Raw genomic sequence first — 13,949 nt, 5'->3', positions numbered from 1 at the left:
TACAGCCATAGGCTCCAGCCACTCAGAGTCAAAATGCTAATTTCGCTTATCTATACTTAACCCCTTAAGGTCAAAGCCAATTTTCGTTTTTGCTTTTTCCATTTTATGTTTAAAAGTCCATAGCGCTTGCATTTTTTCACCTAGAGACGTATATGAGTGCTTATTTTTTGCGAAACCAATTGTACTTTGCAATTACAGGCATAATTTTTCCATAAAATATGTTGTGAAACCGGAAAAAAATCATTTGCGCTGTCAAATTGAAAAAAAAAACGAATTTGTTTTGATTTCGGGGAGTTTTGCATTTACGCCGTTCGCCCTATGGTAAAACTGACTTGTTATGCATGTTCCTCAAGTCGTTACGATTACAACGATATATAACATGTATAACTTTTATTGTATCTGATGGCCTGTAAAAAATTCAAACCATTGTTAACAAATATATGTCACTTAAAATCGCTCCATTCCCAGGCTTATAGCGCTTTTATCCTTTGGTCTATGGGGCTGTGTGAGGTGTCAGTTTTTGCGCCATGATGCGTTCTTTCTACCGGTACCTTGACTGCGCATATACGACTTTTTGATCGCTTTTTATTACATTTTTTTCTGGATTTGATGCGACCAAAAATGCGCAATTTCGCACTTTGGGATTTTTTTGCGCTTACGCCGTTTACCGTGCGAGATCAGGAATGTGATTAATTAATAGTTCGGGCGATTACGTGTGCGGTGATACTAAATATGTTTATTAATTTATTTATTTATTAATTTATATTTATAAAATGGGAAAAGGGTGGTGATTTGGACTTTTATTAGGGGAGGGGATTTTTTTATTAATAAAAACACTTTTTTACTTTTTTTTTTTACATACACTAGAATCCCCCCTGGGGGGCTTGTATATACATAGCACTGATCTCTCATAGAAATCAATGCTGTGTATATACACAGCAAAGATCGATGAGATCGGTCATAGATTGCTATGGCCTGCTGCAGGCCACAGCAATCTATTGCCGAGCCGGGATCAGCGTCATTCCGACGCTGAGGCCCGGCACGGGCAGAAGAACGGATCTCCCCCCCGCGATCGCATCGCAGGGGGGAGATCCGTGCCACTAGACACCAGGGATGCACGGAGGAAAGCACTTCAATGCAGCTGTCAGGTTTGACAGCTGCATTGAAGGGCTTAATTAGCCGGCGCGGCAACGGGACCCGCGCCGGCTAATAGAGGCACTGCCCGGCTGCACATGTCAGCCGGGATCAGCGCCGTTCAGAGCGGGGTCCCGGCGGTCATCAAGAGATGGTCGCCAATGCGACTGACGTTTTGCAAATGGCGCCCAGATTTATTAATCTGGGCGCCATTTGCGACTGGCCCCGGCGGCGGCGCGCTGTCTCTTTAAGATGCGCGGCTGATGCGCGGCTGCCGGGGGTGTCCCGTCCTATCCCCGGCAGCGCGGCGCATCAGTGAGCTGCCTGGGGCCCTGACTTCCGGCACAGGGAGCGCGCGTCAGAGACGCTTCCTGTGTCAGAAGTCACAGCCCCGGCGTACAGGGAGCTCACTGACGCGCCGCGCTGCCGGGGATAGGACGGGACACCCCCGGCAGCCGCGCATCAGCCGGGGACAGCGTCCGAAGAAGAAGAGGATCGCCGGGGGAGCGGGTTGTCAGGTGAGTTTGTGTGTTTGTTTTTTTTAAATATTGCTTAGCATAGAGGAAAGGGGGGGGGCATCTATAATGGGGGGAGAAGAGGGGCCATCTTCAAGGGGGGGAGAGGGGGCCATCTATAAGGGGGGGAGAAGAGGGGGCATCTATAATGGGGGGGAGAGGGGGCATCTATAAGGGGAGGGGGTATCTATAAGGGGGGGAGAAGAGGGGGCATCTATAATGGGGGGGAGAGGGGGCATCTATAAGGGGAGGGGGTATCTATAAGGGGGGGAGAAGAGGGGGCATCTATAATGGGGGGGAGAGGGGGCATCTATAAGGGGAGGGGGTATCTATAAGGGGGGGAGAAGAGGGGGCATCTATAATGGGGGGGAGAGGGGGCATCTATAAGGGGAGGGGGTATCTATAAGGGGGGGAGAAGAGGGGGCATCTATAATGGGGGGGGAGAGGGGGCATCTATAATGGGGGGGGGAGAGGGGGCATCTATAAGGGGAGGGGGTATCTATAAGGGGGGGAAAGAGGGGGCATCTATAATGGGGGGGAGGAGGGGGCATCTATAATGGGGGTAGAGAGGGTCATCTATAAGGGGAGGGGGTATCTATAAGGGGGGGAGAAGAGGGGGCATCTATAATGGGGGGGAGGAGGGGGCATCTATAATGGGGGGGAGGAGGGGGCATCTATAATGGGGGGGAGGAGGGGGCATCTATAATGGGGGTAGAGGGGGTCATCTATAAGGGGAGGGGGCCATCTATAAGTGTAGGGCAAACTGGCTGCAGACACTGGGAGATAGATATATGCACAATTATTATTATCAGGGCCCCTCAGGTGTCTGTATTGTAGGGGGTCACTTGCATTAGTCACTAGGTGAGAGATATATCTATCTATATACACATATTGTGGGGGGTCACTATGGCTGCAGTCAGAAGTCTAGCTCAGTATGTATAGACTGTTGCAAGCTTTTAAAGGGAACCTGTCACCCCCGATGCCGGGGTGACAGGCTCCCAACCCCCCGTTAGAACCCCCTATACTCACCTCATCGCGCCGGGTCCCGCTTCTGGAGGTGGTCGGGTCACGGAGATCTAAGCCGCTGCAGCCCGGCGCGCACACTGAGAGATGAGTCCAACACTCATAGAGAATGACGGAGCACTGGACTCTCCCGTCATTCTCTATGAGCGTTGGACTCATCTCTCAGCGCACGTCGGGCTGCAGCGGCTGAGATCTCCGTGACCCGACCATCTTCAGAAGCGGGGTGAAGATGAGGTGAGTATAGGGGTCTCTAACGGGGGGTTGGGAGCCTGTCACCCCGGCACGGGGGTCGACAGGTTCCCTTTAAGTTCAAGTTCAGAAGAGTAAGCCTCATTAAAAGGCTAGCCAAGTGAAGCTGAAGTACTGAGTCAGACTGTATATGGTTGTCAAGTTGCAAGTTTCCATGTTGAACGTTTTCAAACTAAGAAAAGAAAGAATCTAAAGGAGGAGGATGCTGCCGCGGCCTCTGCACACAGTAAGTCCCATTTAACATAACATTAATTTTACATGGTTTAAAATGTTGGCGACCAAATATTCTATTTGGCGCCTAAATTTTTCAGGTTAGGAGCCAATGGCTCCTAGGTAAATTTTTTAGTCTGGAGCCCTGATATTACAGTCTGAAAAATATGGCAACTGCTTTGCTTTACCCTTTCGTTATCCTTGATAATCTCCCCAGTTGTTTTTATACTCCTTATTCTCCTCTGCCCACTTGCCTCCCACATCCGCTTAATGAACTTTTGCAAATAAGAGGGTGTATTTACTACAAACACCTCTGAAGTACAAGAGTGGATATCCGGTAGGGTAAACTCCCATTGGTAAGGCCTGTAACAGGGCAGCTACCACTTCTTATAGTTTCCCCTCATTCTTAGGGCACGCCTATGCTCTACCTTTTTGGTATGGAGTTGAGAATCAGTATTTCTTATTCTACAATATCATAATGAATTACTTACATGATTTCAGCACCAGTCCAAACTGATCTTGCATTACATCTGTACACTTTGGGAGAACATGGTCACTTGTTTCAGATACACTGGTTTTCACATTTTCGAGAACTCTCATTTCTCTATGTCCACGTTTTTCCTTAAAAACAAACCAAAAAAAAAAAAAAACGACATTTATTATTGCCTAGAAAATCGACCGACTGCACACAGCTATTTAAAGGGGAACTCCAGGTAGAGGGGGAAAAATGAAACTATAGCATTACTTACCTATCTATCCCAGTTTTGAAACTACCAAAAATCCGTTTGTGTTGGGTTTTTTTTGTTCTATATTGTGTTTCTGTACTTCCTGGTTGAGCAGTTCCCAGAATGGAATGCTTTTCCTCAGATGCTCAACAGTCCCCCACCCTGCCCATTCCCCACCCAAATCTGATGTAGAACATCTAGGCTGTGTTCACACATTGCAGTTTCATTGAGTTACGGAATTATTTGCAGTACTTTATCATTTCATTGTTGTCCCACCCACACAGCACAATGTATTCTCTACCTGTAACACCATACAGCACTGTATTCTTTACCTGTAACACCACACAGCACGCTGTATTCTCTACCTGTAACACCACACAGCACACTGTATTCTCTACCTGTAACACCACACAGCACACTGTATTCTCTACCTGTAACACCACACAGCACACTGTATTCTCTACCTGTAACACCACACAGCACACTGTATTCTCTACCTGTAACACCACACAGCACGCTCTATTCTCTACCTGTAACACCACACAGCACGCTGTATTCTCTACCTGTAACACCACACAGCACACTGTATTCTCTACCTGTAACACCACACAGCACGCTGTATTCTCTACCTGTAACACCACACAGCACGCTGTATTCTCTACCTGTAACACCACACAGCACGCTGTATTCTCTACCTGTAACACCACACAGCACACTGTATTCTCTACCTGTAACACCACAGCACACTGTATTCTCTACCTGTAACACCACACAGCACACTGTATTCTCTACCTGTAACATCACACAGCACGCTGTATTCTCTACCTGTAAGACCTCACAGCAGGCTGTATTCTCTACCTGTAACACCACACAGCACACTGTATTCTCTACCTGTAACACCACACAGCACACTGTATTCTCTACCTGTAACATCACACAGCACACTGTATTCTCTACCTGTAACACCACACAGCACTGTATTCTCTACCTGTAACACCACACAGCACGCTGTATTCTCTACCTGTAACACCACACAGCACGCTGTATTCTCTATCTTTACCACCACAAAATTTTTCTCCAGGTGGGATTGGCAGTGGCGGCTCTGATCCTCTCTACCGTTTAGCATCATTTACTTGTGTTACTGCATCATTTTTGTGAATACACTGCAGTACTGCAATGAAACTCCAACATGTGTGAACACAGCCCTAATTTTACAGCAGAATTTTCCACTATCGGTAAAGTTCCAGCATCTGCTTCTGGCCGGTCAGAGATGGTGAATCACTCAGGGGATTGGGGGATCCAGCCAAGCTTCCTGTGGCATCACTCCCTACCCCCTGTCTGCATCATCAGCCTGTGCTCAGCAAACACACAATGTGAGAGAGAAGCATGGAAGATTTGTCTCCTAAGGTGGGAGAGCAGAGGGAACAGGAGAAAATGTGAATTGGCACAAAGGCCATTTTTCTTCACTTCTTGGATTTCTATCAGCTACCAGTGTGGCAGAACCGTAAAGATATGGTAATACATTGTATAGACACATCTATACAACATTTTAATGTACTTTTAATAGAAAAACAGTTTCCCTTATGTGGAGTTCCCCTTTAATATCGACCCACTGACTTCTACTGGAGCCTACGTTCTGCAAAAATGGACCATAAAGTCCAGGTCCTACTTTTTTTGCGTAACAGAATGGCTGCCAAAAGTGATCTGCTTTAAAGCGGATGTGTGGATGACCACATTGAAATCAGAGGATCCTTTTCCTGTCTGTAAATGTGTGGATGAGGCCATAGGCTTAAAAGGGTAACCCACTCAAACAACCACAACCTATTGCATCAGGCTATTTGCATCAGGGCCATAAGCCTTAAATAGAGTGGCAAGACACATGCTCAATGACTACAGAAAACTCCTAGCTGGAAGGGAATGTAGCACCTGGACCCTTATTATAGCACATCTATCAATTAGATGGGTGATCATTGCTTATAATCCCTTTAATCGCTGTATACTAAATGCAGTTATTGACCTGAAAAACAACTTTTAAACTTGCAGCACTGTGTTGAACTGGCATGGCCTAGAGTGTCTGTGTCCTAGGCCTGCACTGCCAATCTGTCCCTCCTCATCATTAGGAATGCCCCAGGGCAGGATTTCACTTGTCTGAACACTGCATATGTGCCTTATTGATCCAGCACATGTGCAGTGTTCAGACAAGTGATGATTAGGAGAAATCCTGCCTGGGGCATTTCTAATGATGAAGAGACCGGGGAGGAGGGGCAGACAGGCAGTGCAAACCAGGGGCATAGAAGCTCTAGGCCACGCCAGTTTGAGACAGGGCTGCAAGTTTAAAAGTTGTTTGTTAGGTCAATAACTGCATCACCTGCCGAACGGACCCCAGGACACATCTTGGATTGAAAGCAGCTATCCGAAGATACAAGCGGTTTGGGGGTGAGGGTAGATTGTGGGTGCAGACTCGCTTTAAGAAAGTGCTTGATAGCACAAAACGTGCGAGGGCAGGGAGTGAGCATTCCTCAGTGTTTCTTCTCTGTACTGTCGGATGAAATAAAGGTGAAGTTTTAAGGTGATGTGCTGCTGTCCACATTCTTCTTGAATATATTCTAAATACTGTTTAGCCTTTGATTGTACACCAGATTGTCAGGTAAAGGCTTTAACACTGAGAATTAATGCACAAAGGTCCAGACTTGCTTAAACTCTAATTCTTCCAGAAAGTCTCCAAATGGTCCAAATTTATTAGTGTCTCAGGCCTATATCTGTATATCTAGTCTAGGTTTACACTAAATATTAGCGGTTGTACTAAACTGTGCACCCATACTTTGATGTACTGTATTTGCTGCTTTCAGGCAATGACCCCTTTTACAGGCTGCATACCCTTCGTTAGAGTTTTGTGTTTTTTTTTTGTGCAAATTGTGGTACAATTTAATGCCAAAATGCAATAGTATACCAGGCCAAAGTATATTAGTAAAGCAGATAACCTCTTTATTCTAGAATCAAATTGCTTTATTTTCATGAATCAATGACCTTGATGCAAGTATTTTAAAATATTAAATACTACAGTGGTACCTCTGTTCTCAAACTTAATCGGTTCTGGAAAGGACCCTGCTATAATGAATGTGGAGCTGAGTGGGAGCTGCACCAGCTGCAGAGACTCCTCTCCAGGCTGCGTCCCTGCGGCCCTCCCCACCGCTCACCTGGCAGCCACTGCGAGCAACAGCTCCTCCAGCCTGCCATCTGTACTGCACCTGGTCCACCCCTTGTTTGGCAGCCACTGCTTTCCCGCTATGCTGCTGCTCACTGCCATGGCCCAGCTCTAGGAACCCTGCTCCTCCAGGCCGTCGGCATCCTTGCTCCCCACAGCAGCCGGCGGCCCACACTTTTCCCAGACCGTCGCTGCTTCTCTGCCAGTCTGCCCCAGCTGCAGCAACTATTTCCAGGCCGCAGACGGTGGTTCATTTCCAGTCCTCACAGCTGGTACAGCTCCCACCACTAAGTCCAGTTAGAACTTGGCACCTGTTTGTATTTGGTCCTGAGTTCTAACAGGGGCACGAGTGCAGCAAATTCATACAGCCGCCCCGCTCCTGTTTCTCTCTCTGCGGCTCTGCTGCAGGGAACACTAGTTGAGAGTGGGGATTCTTGTCATTATGTGTCATTGGTGTCCCAGCTCCTAATAGCGGTCAGCTGAACAATAGTTCAAGCGACAGTTACAGTATCTTCCCCGATTTTGTTCGGATACTGAACAACGTTCGAGTAACAAAACTTCAGGGAGAAATTTTGTTCAAATATCGAAGTGTTGGAAAACCAAGTTGTTTGGGAACCAAGGTATTACTCTATTTAGTAAGATGAGGAGGCATTGTTGTATAAAGAGGAGTACAGCAGGCTGAGGGAAACCTGGACAATACACAGCTCAAGGGAGTATTGTGGGAAATAAACACATTTGTAGATCTTCTAGCCTCAAATTCACTTTACCAGTTACTCCCTAAATGATGTTCACACTCTTACTGCACCAAAGCCATGTATAGAGATTTAGATAGTATGGTATTATAGAAGAAACTCTGAAAATCTTCTCATACTTTATTTTACTTCTTGGCATTGCATTTTCAATGTTAATGAGTACATACACTGAAGGGTACATCACTGAAAAGTACTGTAAATCCTGAAAGTGAAGACATAACACAAGAAATCTCAATTGTTTGGAAGCCATTTGTATTTAGTAGCCCTGTGTCTCCAGAAATGTATGCACCCTGGTTACCATGATACATGAACTGTCAGAGACATCTGGGCCCACTGTGAATGAAGGTAAACCATGAGCGCAGAATTATAAAGCAGCCACATTCACTACATTGATCTCACACCCTGGAGTGTAGCACAGAGCAGAAGATGAGTTCTGCAGGCCTGGAAAATGGTTCAAAAGAATCTCCACTACAAAGAATATGAGAGTTTTAATAAACCCTTAGTGGAATGAAACACAGACCCAGAGGAACACTGGAAGATATTAGCTCACAACTGCACCTCGCACAAACCACTCAAAGGACATCTGCTTGGAACATGTGTTTGTCGTGTCTGCGCTACATGACCCGCCTTTCTGAGGTGAAGAGCACTAAAAGCCACAGAAAGAGCTATGCTAACAAGATAATAGCAGGATTGTAAATCTGTCAGCAGCACAACAAAAATAACTGTCTACTTCCATCTAGTGGTGTAATTGGGTTGGTGCAGCTTAGGAAGCTTCCTATTAGAATTTCCTTTCAAATTGCAGGAACAATAATACAGTACATATTATAAGCATGTAAAGAGGGTCAGCAAGATACACTTATCTGCATGTGGTTGTAAAAGTCTGCTGATATCTCCCTGCAGCCGCATTCCTCATTTTTCCGATGCTGGTCCCGCTGTTTTAGATAAAATTTATTGAAACAAGTATTTAAAGGGGTAGTTCACCCAAATTTTTTTTCTTTCAAATCAACTGCTGCCATGAAGTGCCAGAGATTTGTAATTTACTTCTATTAAAAAATCTCAAGCCTTCCAGTACTTATCAGCTGCTGTATGCCCAACAGGAAGTTGTATTATTTCTAGTCTGGAGAGCAGGAGAGGTTTTCTATGGGGATTTGCTACTGCTCTGGACAGTTCCTGACATGGACAAAGGAGGCAACAGAGAGCACTTTGTCAGACAGGAAAGAAAACACCACTTCCTGCTGGACACACAGCAGCTGATAAGTACTGGAAGACTTAAGATTTTTTAATAGAAGTGAATTACAAATCTCTGGCACTTCATGGCACCAGTTGATTTAAAAGAAATTTTTTTTGGGTGGACTACCCCTTTAAATCTGCGCTTTAGAAGCACTGGGGGCATTCCTCGGCCCACACAAGCTGCCTCCAGCGGTCACACCTACCTGTGCATAGTCAATTATGCATAAACAGGACAGTCTTTAGGTAGGTATGACCAAAGGAGGAGGTGGTGGTGGTGGGGGCAAGGAGAGCCTTAGTACTTTTAATGGGCTAATTTACATACTTCTGTCTGATTAAACGGCAGGACCGATTAAGGAATGAAGACCGGCACCGGAAAGATGAGGTACGTGTGCACAAACCTGCTGATAGTTTCCCTTTAATATTTAGCTCCCGACTCCACAAGACCTATGCAGGACCACTGCATTAACTTCTTCAGCAATTTGTGCTACGGTATTCTTCTATGGCATTAGACAAGATGGCTATCCTTCGCTCCCAATGACGTACTTTTGGTTACACTTAACCAATGCATGTTAGGAACACCCACAAGACATGCCATTCTGGATAGGCTGTGACCCAGCCATATAGCCATCACAATATGGGCCTTGCCAGAGATTCTCAGACCCTAATGCTCGTCCATTTTTACTGCTTCCAACACATCAAAAACTGAAATTGGAGATTATGGTCAAGATTTATTAGGATTTATTAATCTCAGACAAATAGCAACCAATGACAGCTCAGCTTTCATTCCTCAGAAAGGACTTCCTGAGATAAAAAAAGTGATAAATCTGGGCTTGTGTCTTGCACTCCATATTCACTTCACCTGGCAGTGGTATTAATGGTATGACTAGTGCATAATAGCCACCAGCAATGTAAGAGCCCCTTACCAGCTAATAGTGTTTGGGGTACACAGGTCCCTATCAGAGTTTTACTCAAAAATGATGATGCATGAACCTCCAAAGAGGATCTAATTTTCCCTATTCTGAAGCTTTCACTCTGTAACCCCATCCTTTAACTACATTAATGAATATAACTAGGACATAAATGTTACAGCAACACATACCCTAACAATTCAGTAAAAGATTGGCAAAATATCCTGTGTAAGTTATCCTTGCTTTACATGTTGCCGTCACACAATAGGAGACCTCTGAACCTCACAGACATACAGTATTGCTAATGGGGCGACGCACTGTCTGAGTCTGCCTATAAAATTAACAGCAGCAATATATCTATTTGACAAGACTGCTTCCATTGAATATTTTTTTTGCTTAGCAAACTGTGAATTAAATCACTTTAACTGCATACAGACCAGGAAGTCACATATTTAGAGTTATAGCAAGTCACCAGCCAAACACATGGGAAATAAGAACCATGGGGAGATTTATCAAGCAGTCTTACAGTGGGAAGGTCCTATCATGTCCATAGGGACCAATCACAGCTCAGCTTTCATTTTACCAAAGCTCATGAATATTTAAAAGCTGAGCTGTGATTGGTTGCTATGGACAACAAAGGATATTCATTTTTTCTTTTTGCGCACTGAACCTGGAAGCACTGCAATAGAAGGTCAATGCCTGGAGAGGACATCTTCCTTGTCTAAAAATCCATTTAATGTATGGTCCCCAGATAGGGGACATATCAGATATTAAACTTAAGAACTGTTTCCACACTTGATCTTGGCCAAAAGGCCTAAAGGCGATAAAAAGGACAGCTCCAAAAGCTGTCCCAATAGGAAAGCATTGCAGAGATCACAGGACATGGATACAATGGGATTAAAGCAAGCACTGCCCTCTCTCTTCAGGAGTCCTGTATACAGTGGCGGGGAGAAAAAAAAAACAACAACTGCATCATGATTTGACTTCACACACAATGGGAGAGAAAAGCAAACACTAAGGCTGCGTTCACACATACATGCAGCAGATTTGATGCAGTGTTCAATTATTTAGATCAAATTCGCTGCAATACAGTGTGTGTGAAGCTACCTCCCTCCGTGGGTCAGAAGAAGCCTAAAATGGAAAACAAATCCTGTGTCCTGACTCTGCTGGAGGAGGGCCATTTGGTGATTGCTGTAGCTAGAGATCTGGGCGTGGAGAGAGAGAGAGAATTTATCTACTGAAGCTGGTGGAGGCGTCACTGCCTACTAGGATTGTACTGCAGAGATAGTAAGGGCCCTATTCCACAGGACGATTATCGTTCAGATAATTTTTAACGATAAACGATCCAAACGACCGCTATTGCGAAAGACCTGAAATCGTTCACCCATTTACATGGATCGATAATCGTTACTTATGATCGTTCTTGAGGTCGTTTTGTTGTCGCTATTGCGTTCGTCACTACTGCGAACTACATCTTATTCAATGCGAACGATTTGCGAACGAGCAACAATAAAAATAGGTCCAGGTCTTATTAAACAATCAACGATTTCTCATTCAGTTGTTAATATTTCACTGCTATTCAAACGAACGATTATCGTTTAGATGTGAATGACTTAACGATAATCTGAAGATAATCGTCCAGTGGAATAGGGCCCTAAGGGTCTAGTGCACTTAAAGGGGTAGTTTAGCAACAATCTTTTCTTTCAAATAAACTGGTGCCAGAAAGTGCCAGAGATTTGTAATTTACTTGTAATAAATAATCTCAAGTCTTCCAGTACTTATTAGCTCCTGTATGTTCTGCAGCAAGTAGCGTATTCTTTCCAGTCTGACACATCGCTCTCTGCGTGAGAGGAACTGTCCAGAACAGTAGGAAATTCCCATAAAAAAAAAACCTCTCCTGCTCTCTAGACTGGAAAGAATACACCACTTCCTACAAGACATACATACATTCTTACAAGACATAAGTGCGTACTGGAAGACTTTTTAAAAAATTTTAATAGAAGTAAATGACAAATCTCTGACACTTTCTGGTACCAGTTAAAGGGGTTGTCCGGCGAAAAAAAATTATTCACAGAATAACACACATTACAAAGTTATACAACTTTGTAATGTATGTTATGTCTGTGAATGGCCCCCTTCCCCGTGTCCCACCACCCCCACCCGTGTACCCGGAAGTGTGGTGCGCTATACATTACCTGTCGCGTGCCGACCACGGTCTCCGATCGTCAGCAGTGACGTCTTCTTCGGGAGCTTGGCGGATCTTCCCGAGTGCCGGCCGCCCTCTGCAGCGTCATCCGAAGCTCAGCCGCGATTGGCTGAGCATAACTGTGCTCAGCCAATCGCGGCTGAGCAGCTGATGACGTGGCCGCGTCATCAGCCGCTCAGCCGCGATTGGCTGAGCACAGTTATGCTCAGCCAATCGCGGCTGAGCTTCGGATGACGCTGCAGAGGGTGGCCGGCACTCGGGAAGATCCGCCAAGCTCCCGAAGAAGACGTCACTGCTGACGATCGGAGACCGTGGACGACACGACATGCGGTGAGTATAATGCACCACACTTCCGGGTCTAGCGTGGGTGGGGGGAAACACGGGGAAGGTGGCCATTCACAGACATAACATACATTACAAAGTTGTATAACTTTGTAATAGCCTGAAGTGATGTCAAACCCTCCTGTAACCGCAGTTGAACTAAAGCCAGTAAAGGATACGAAAAACATAAACCAGCAGTCCACCAATTAAAATCCAGTATTTTACTGCAAATCCATTAACAGTGTACTCCATTTTACATATTTTAAATGGATTTGCAATAAAATATTGTATTTTAACCCCTTCACGTCAGCAATCTGTATATATATGTTCCTATTTGTGATGAGAGTGGGATCGCTGCAGGGACAGCGATCCCGCTCTCATCTGAGTACAGCACCGGAGATAATGAGGATCAACTGCGATCCCGCAGCTGACCCCCATTAACCCCTTAGTGACCGCCGAAACGGCGGTCACTAATGGGCCGGTGCCGCCGCTGTATTTTCATCTCCCCGCACCGTGAATCCACGGTGGGGGGAGATGAAATAAGTAAAATCAGACCCCAGATCAGCCCCCCTAGTGCCCCAGTCACTAACCCCCCCTCCCGCGGCGGCCATCGGATCCAAGATGGACGCCGCCATCACTGTGAACAGACTAATGTCTGTTCACAGTGATCAAAAAAGAAAAATGAATGAAAGCCCCATGCTCTCCGCCACCGGAGGGAGCGGAGAGCATGGAGCAGTCATCGGGACCCCCCCCCTGTGGGGTCCCGATACAAGCGATCAGCGGTATATACTATATACCGCTGATCGCTTGTGCCATGTGCTCCAGGCACTTTTTATCCCCTGTCACCATGAATGATTGGTGACAGGGGATAAAAAGTGATGTCCCCCCACCCCCCCTGTCACCCCAGTCACCCCTTATACCCCTTATATATTACCTGATCCTGGAGCTCCTTCCTCTTCGGTGTCCTGGCTGGTTATGAAGTGCGCATGCGCTCCACAACCAGCCAGCTCTGAAAATTTAAAGTGACAGAGACCAATTTGGTCTCTGTCACTGAACTATGATTACTGTGATAGAAAATATCACAGTAATCATAGTAATACAGTGAAAATGAATGTATAAAGTACAAAAAGTGACAAACATACAAAAAAATAAAAAAACACACTTTTTATTATAGTAATAATTGCAGTTTACTTCCAAAATACCCCTAACTCCCTCCCCCCCAGATTACCCGCAACCACCGCACGTTGCCCATAACCACCCCAGATTGTCCGTAATCACGTCAGATTGCACGTAACCCCCCAGATTACATGTACCCACCCCAGATTACCTATAAGCACTTCAGTCTATCCGTAACAATTCTAGATTGTCTGTAACCCCCCCAGGTTGCTCGTAACCACCGCAGGTTGGGCATAACCACCCCAGGTTGCCCGTAATCATGCCAGATTACATGTAACCCCCCAGATTGCACGCA

At 45.5% G+C, this 13,949-nt stretch overlaps 1 protein-coding gene and 1 pseudogene across 1 annotated transcript in view; both read right to left on the bottom strand.

Annotated features, from left to right (window-relative positions):
* BLOC1S5 (biogenesis of lysosomal organelles complex 1 subunit 5) overlaps positions 1-13,949 on the bottom strand; it is a 53,942-nt gene that overhangs the window by 28,264 nt on the left and 11,729 nt on the right. Inside the window, exon 3 of the mRNA XM_069958043.1 lies at positions 3,623-3,752. Coding sequence (XP_069814144.1) covers positions 3,623-3,752 — 130 coding nt within the window. The remainder of the gene's footprint in view (positions 1-3,622; positions 3,753-13,949) is intronic.
* LOC138784985 (U2 spliceosomal RNA) lies at positions 10,606-10,776 on the bottom strand (annotated as a pseudogene).

Source organism: Dendropsophus ebraccatus, chromosome 2 (genome assembly GCF_027789765.1).
Source record: "Dendropsophus ebraccatus isolate aDenEbr1 chromosome 2, aDenEbr1.pat, whole genome shotgun sequence".
Taxonomy (NCBI): domain Eukaryota; kingdom Metazoa; phylum Chordata; class Amphibia; order Anura; family Hylidae; genus Dendropsophus; species Dendropsophus ebraccatus.
This window is presented reverse-complemented; position numbering and strand designations above follow the sequence as displayed.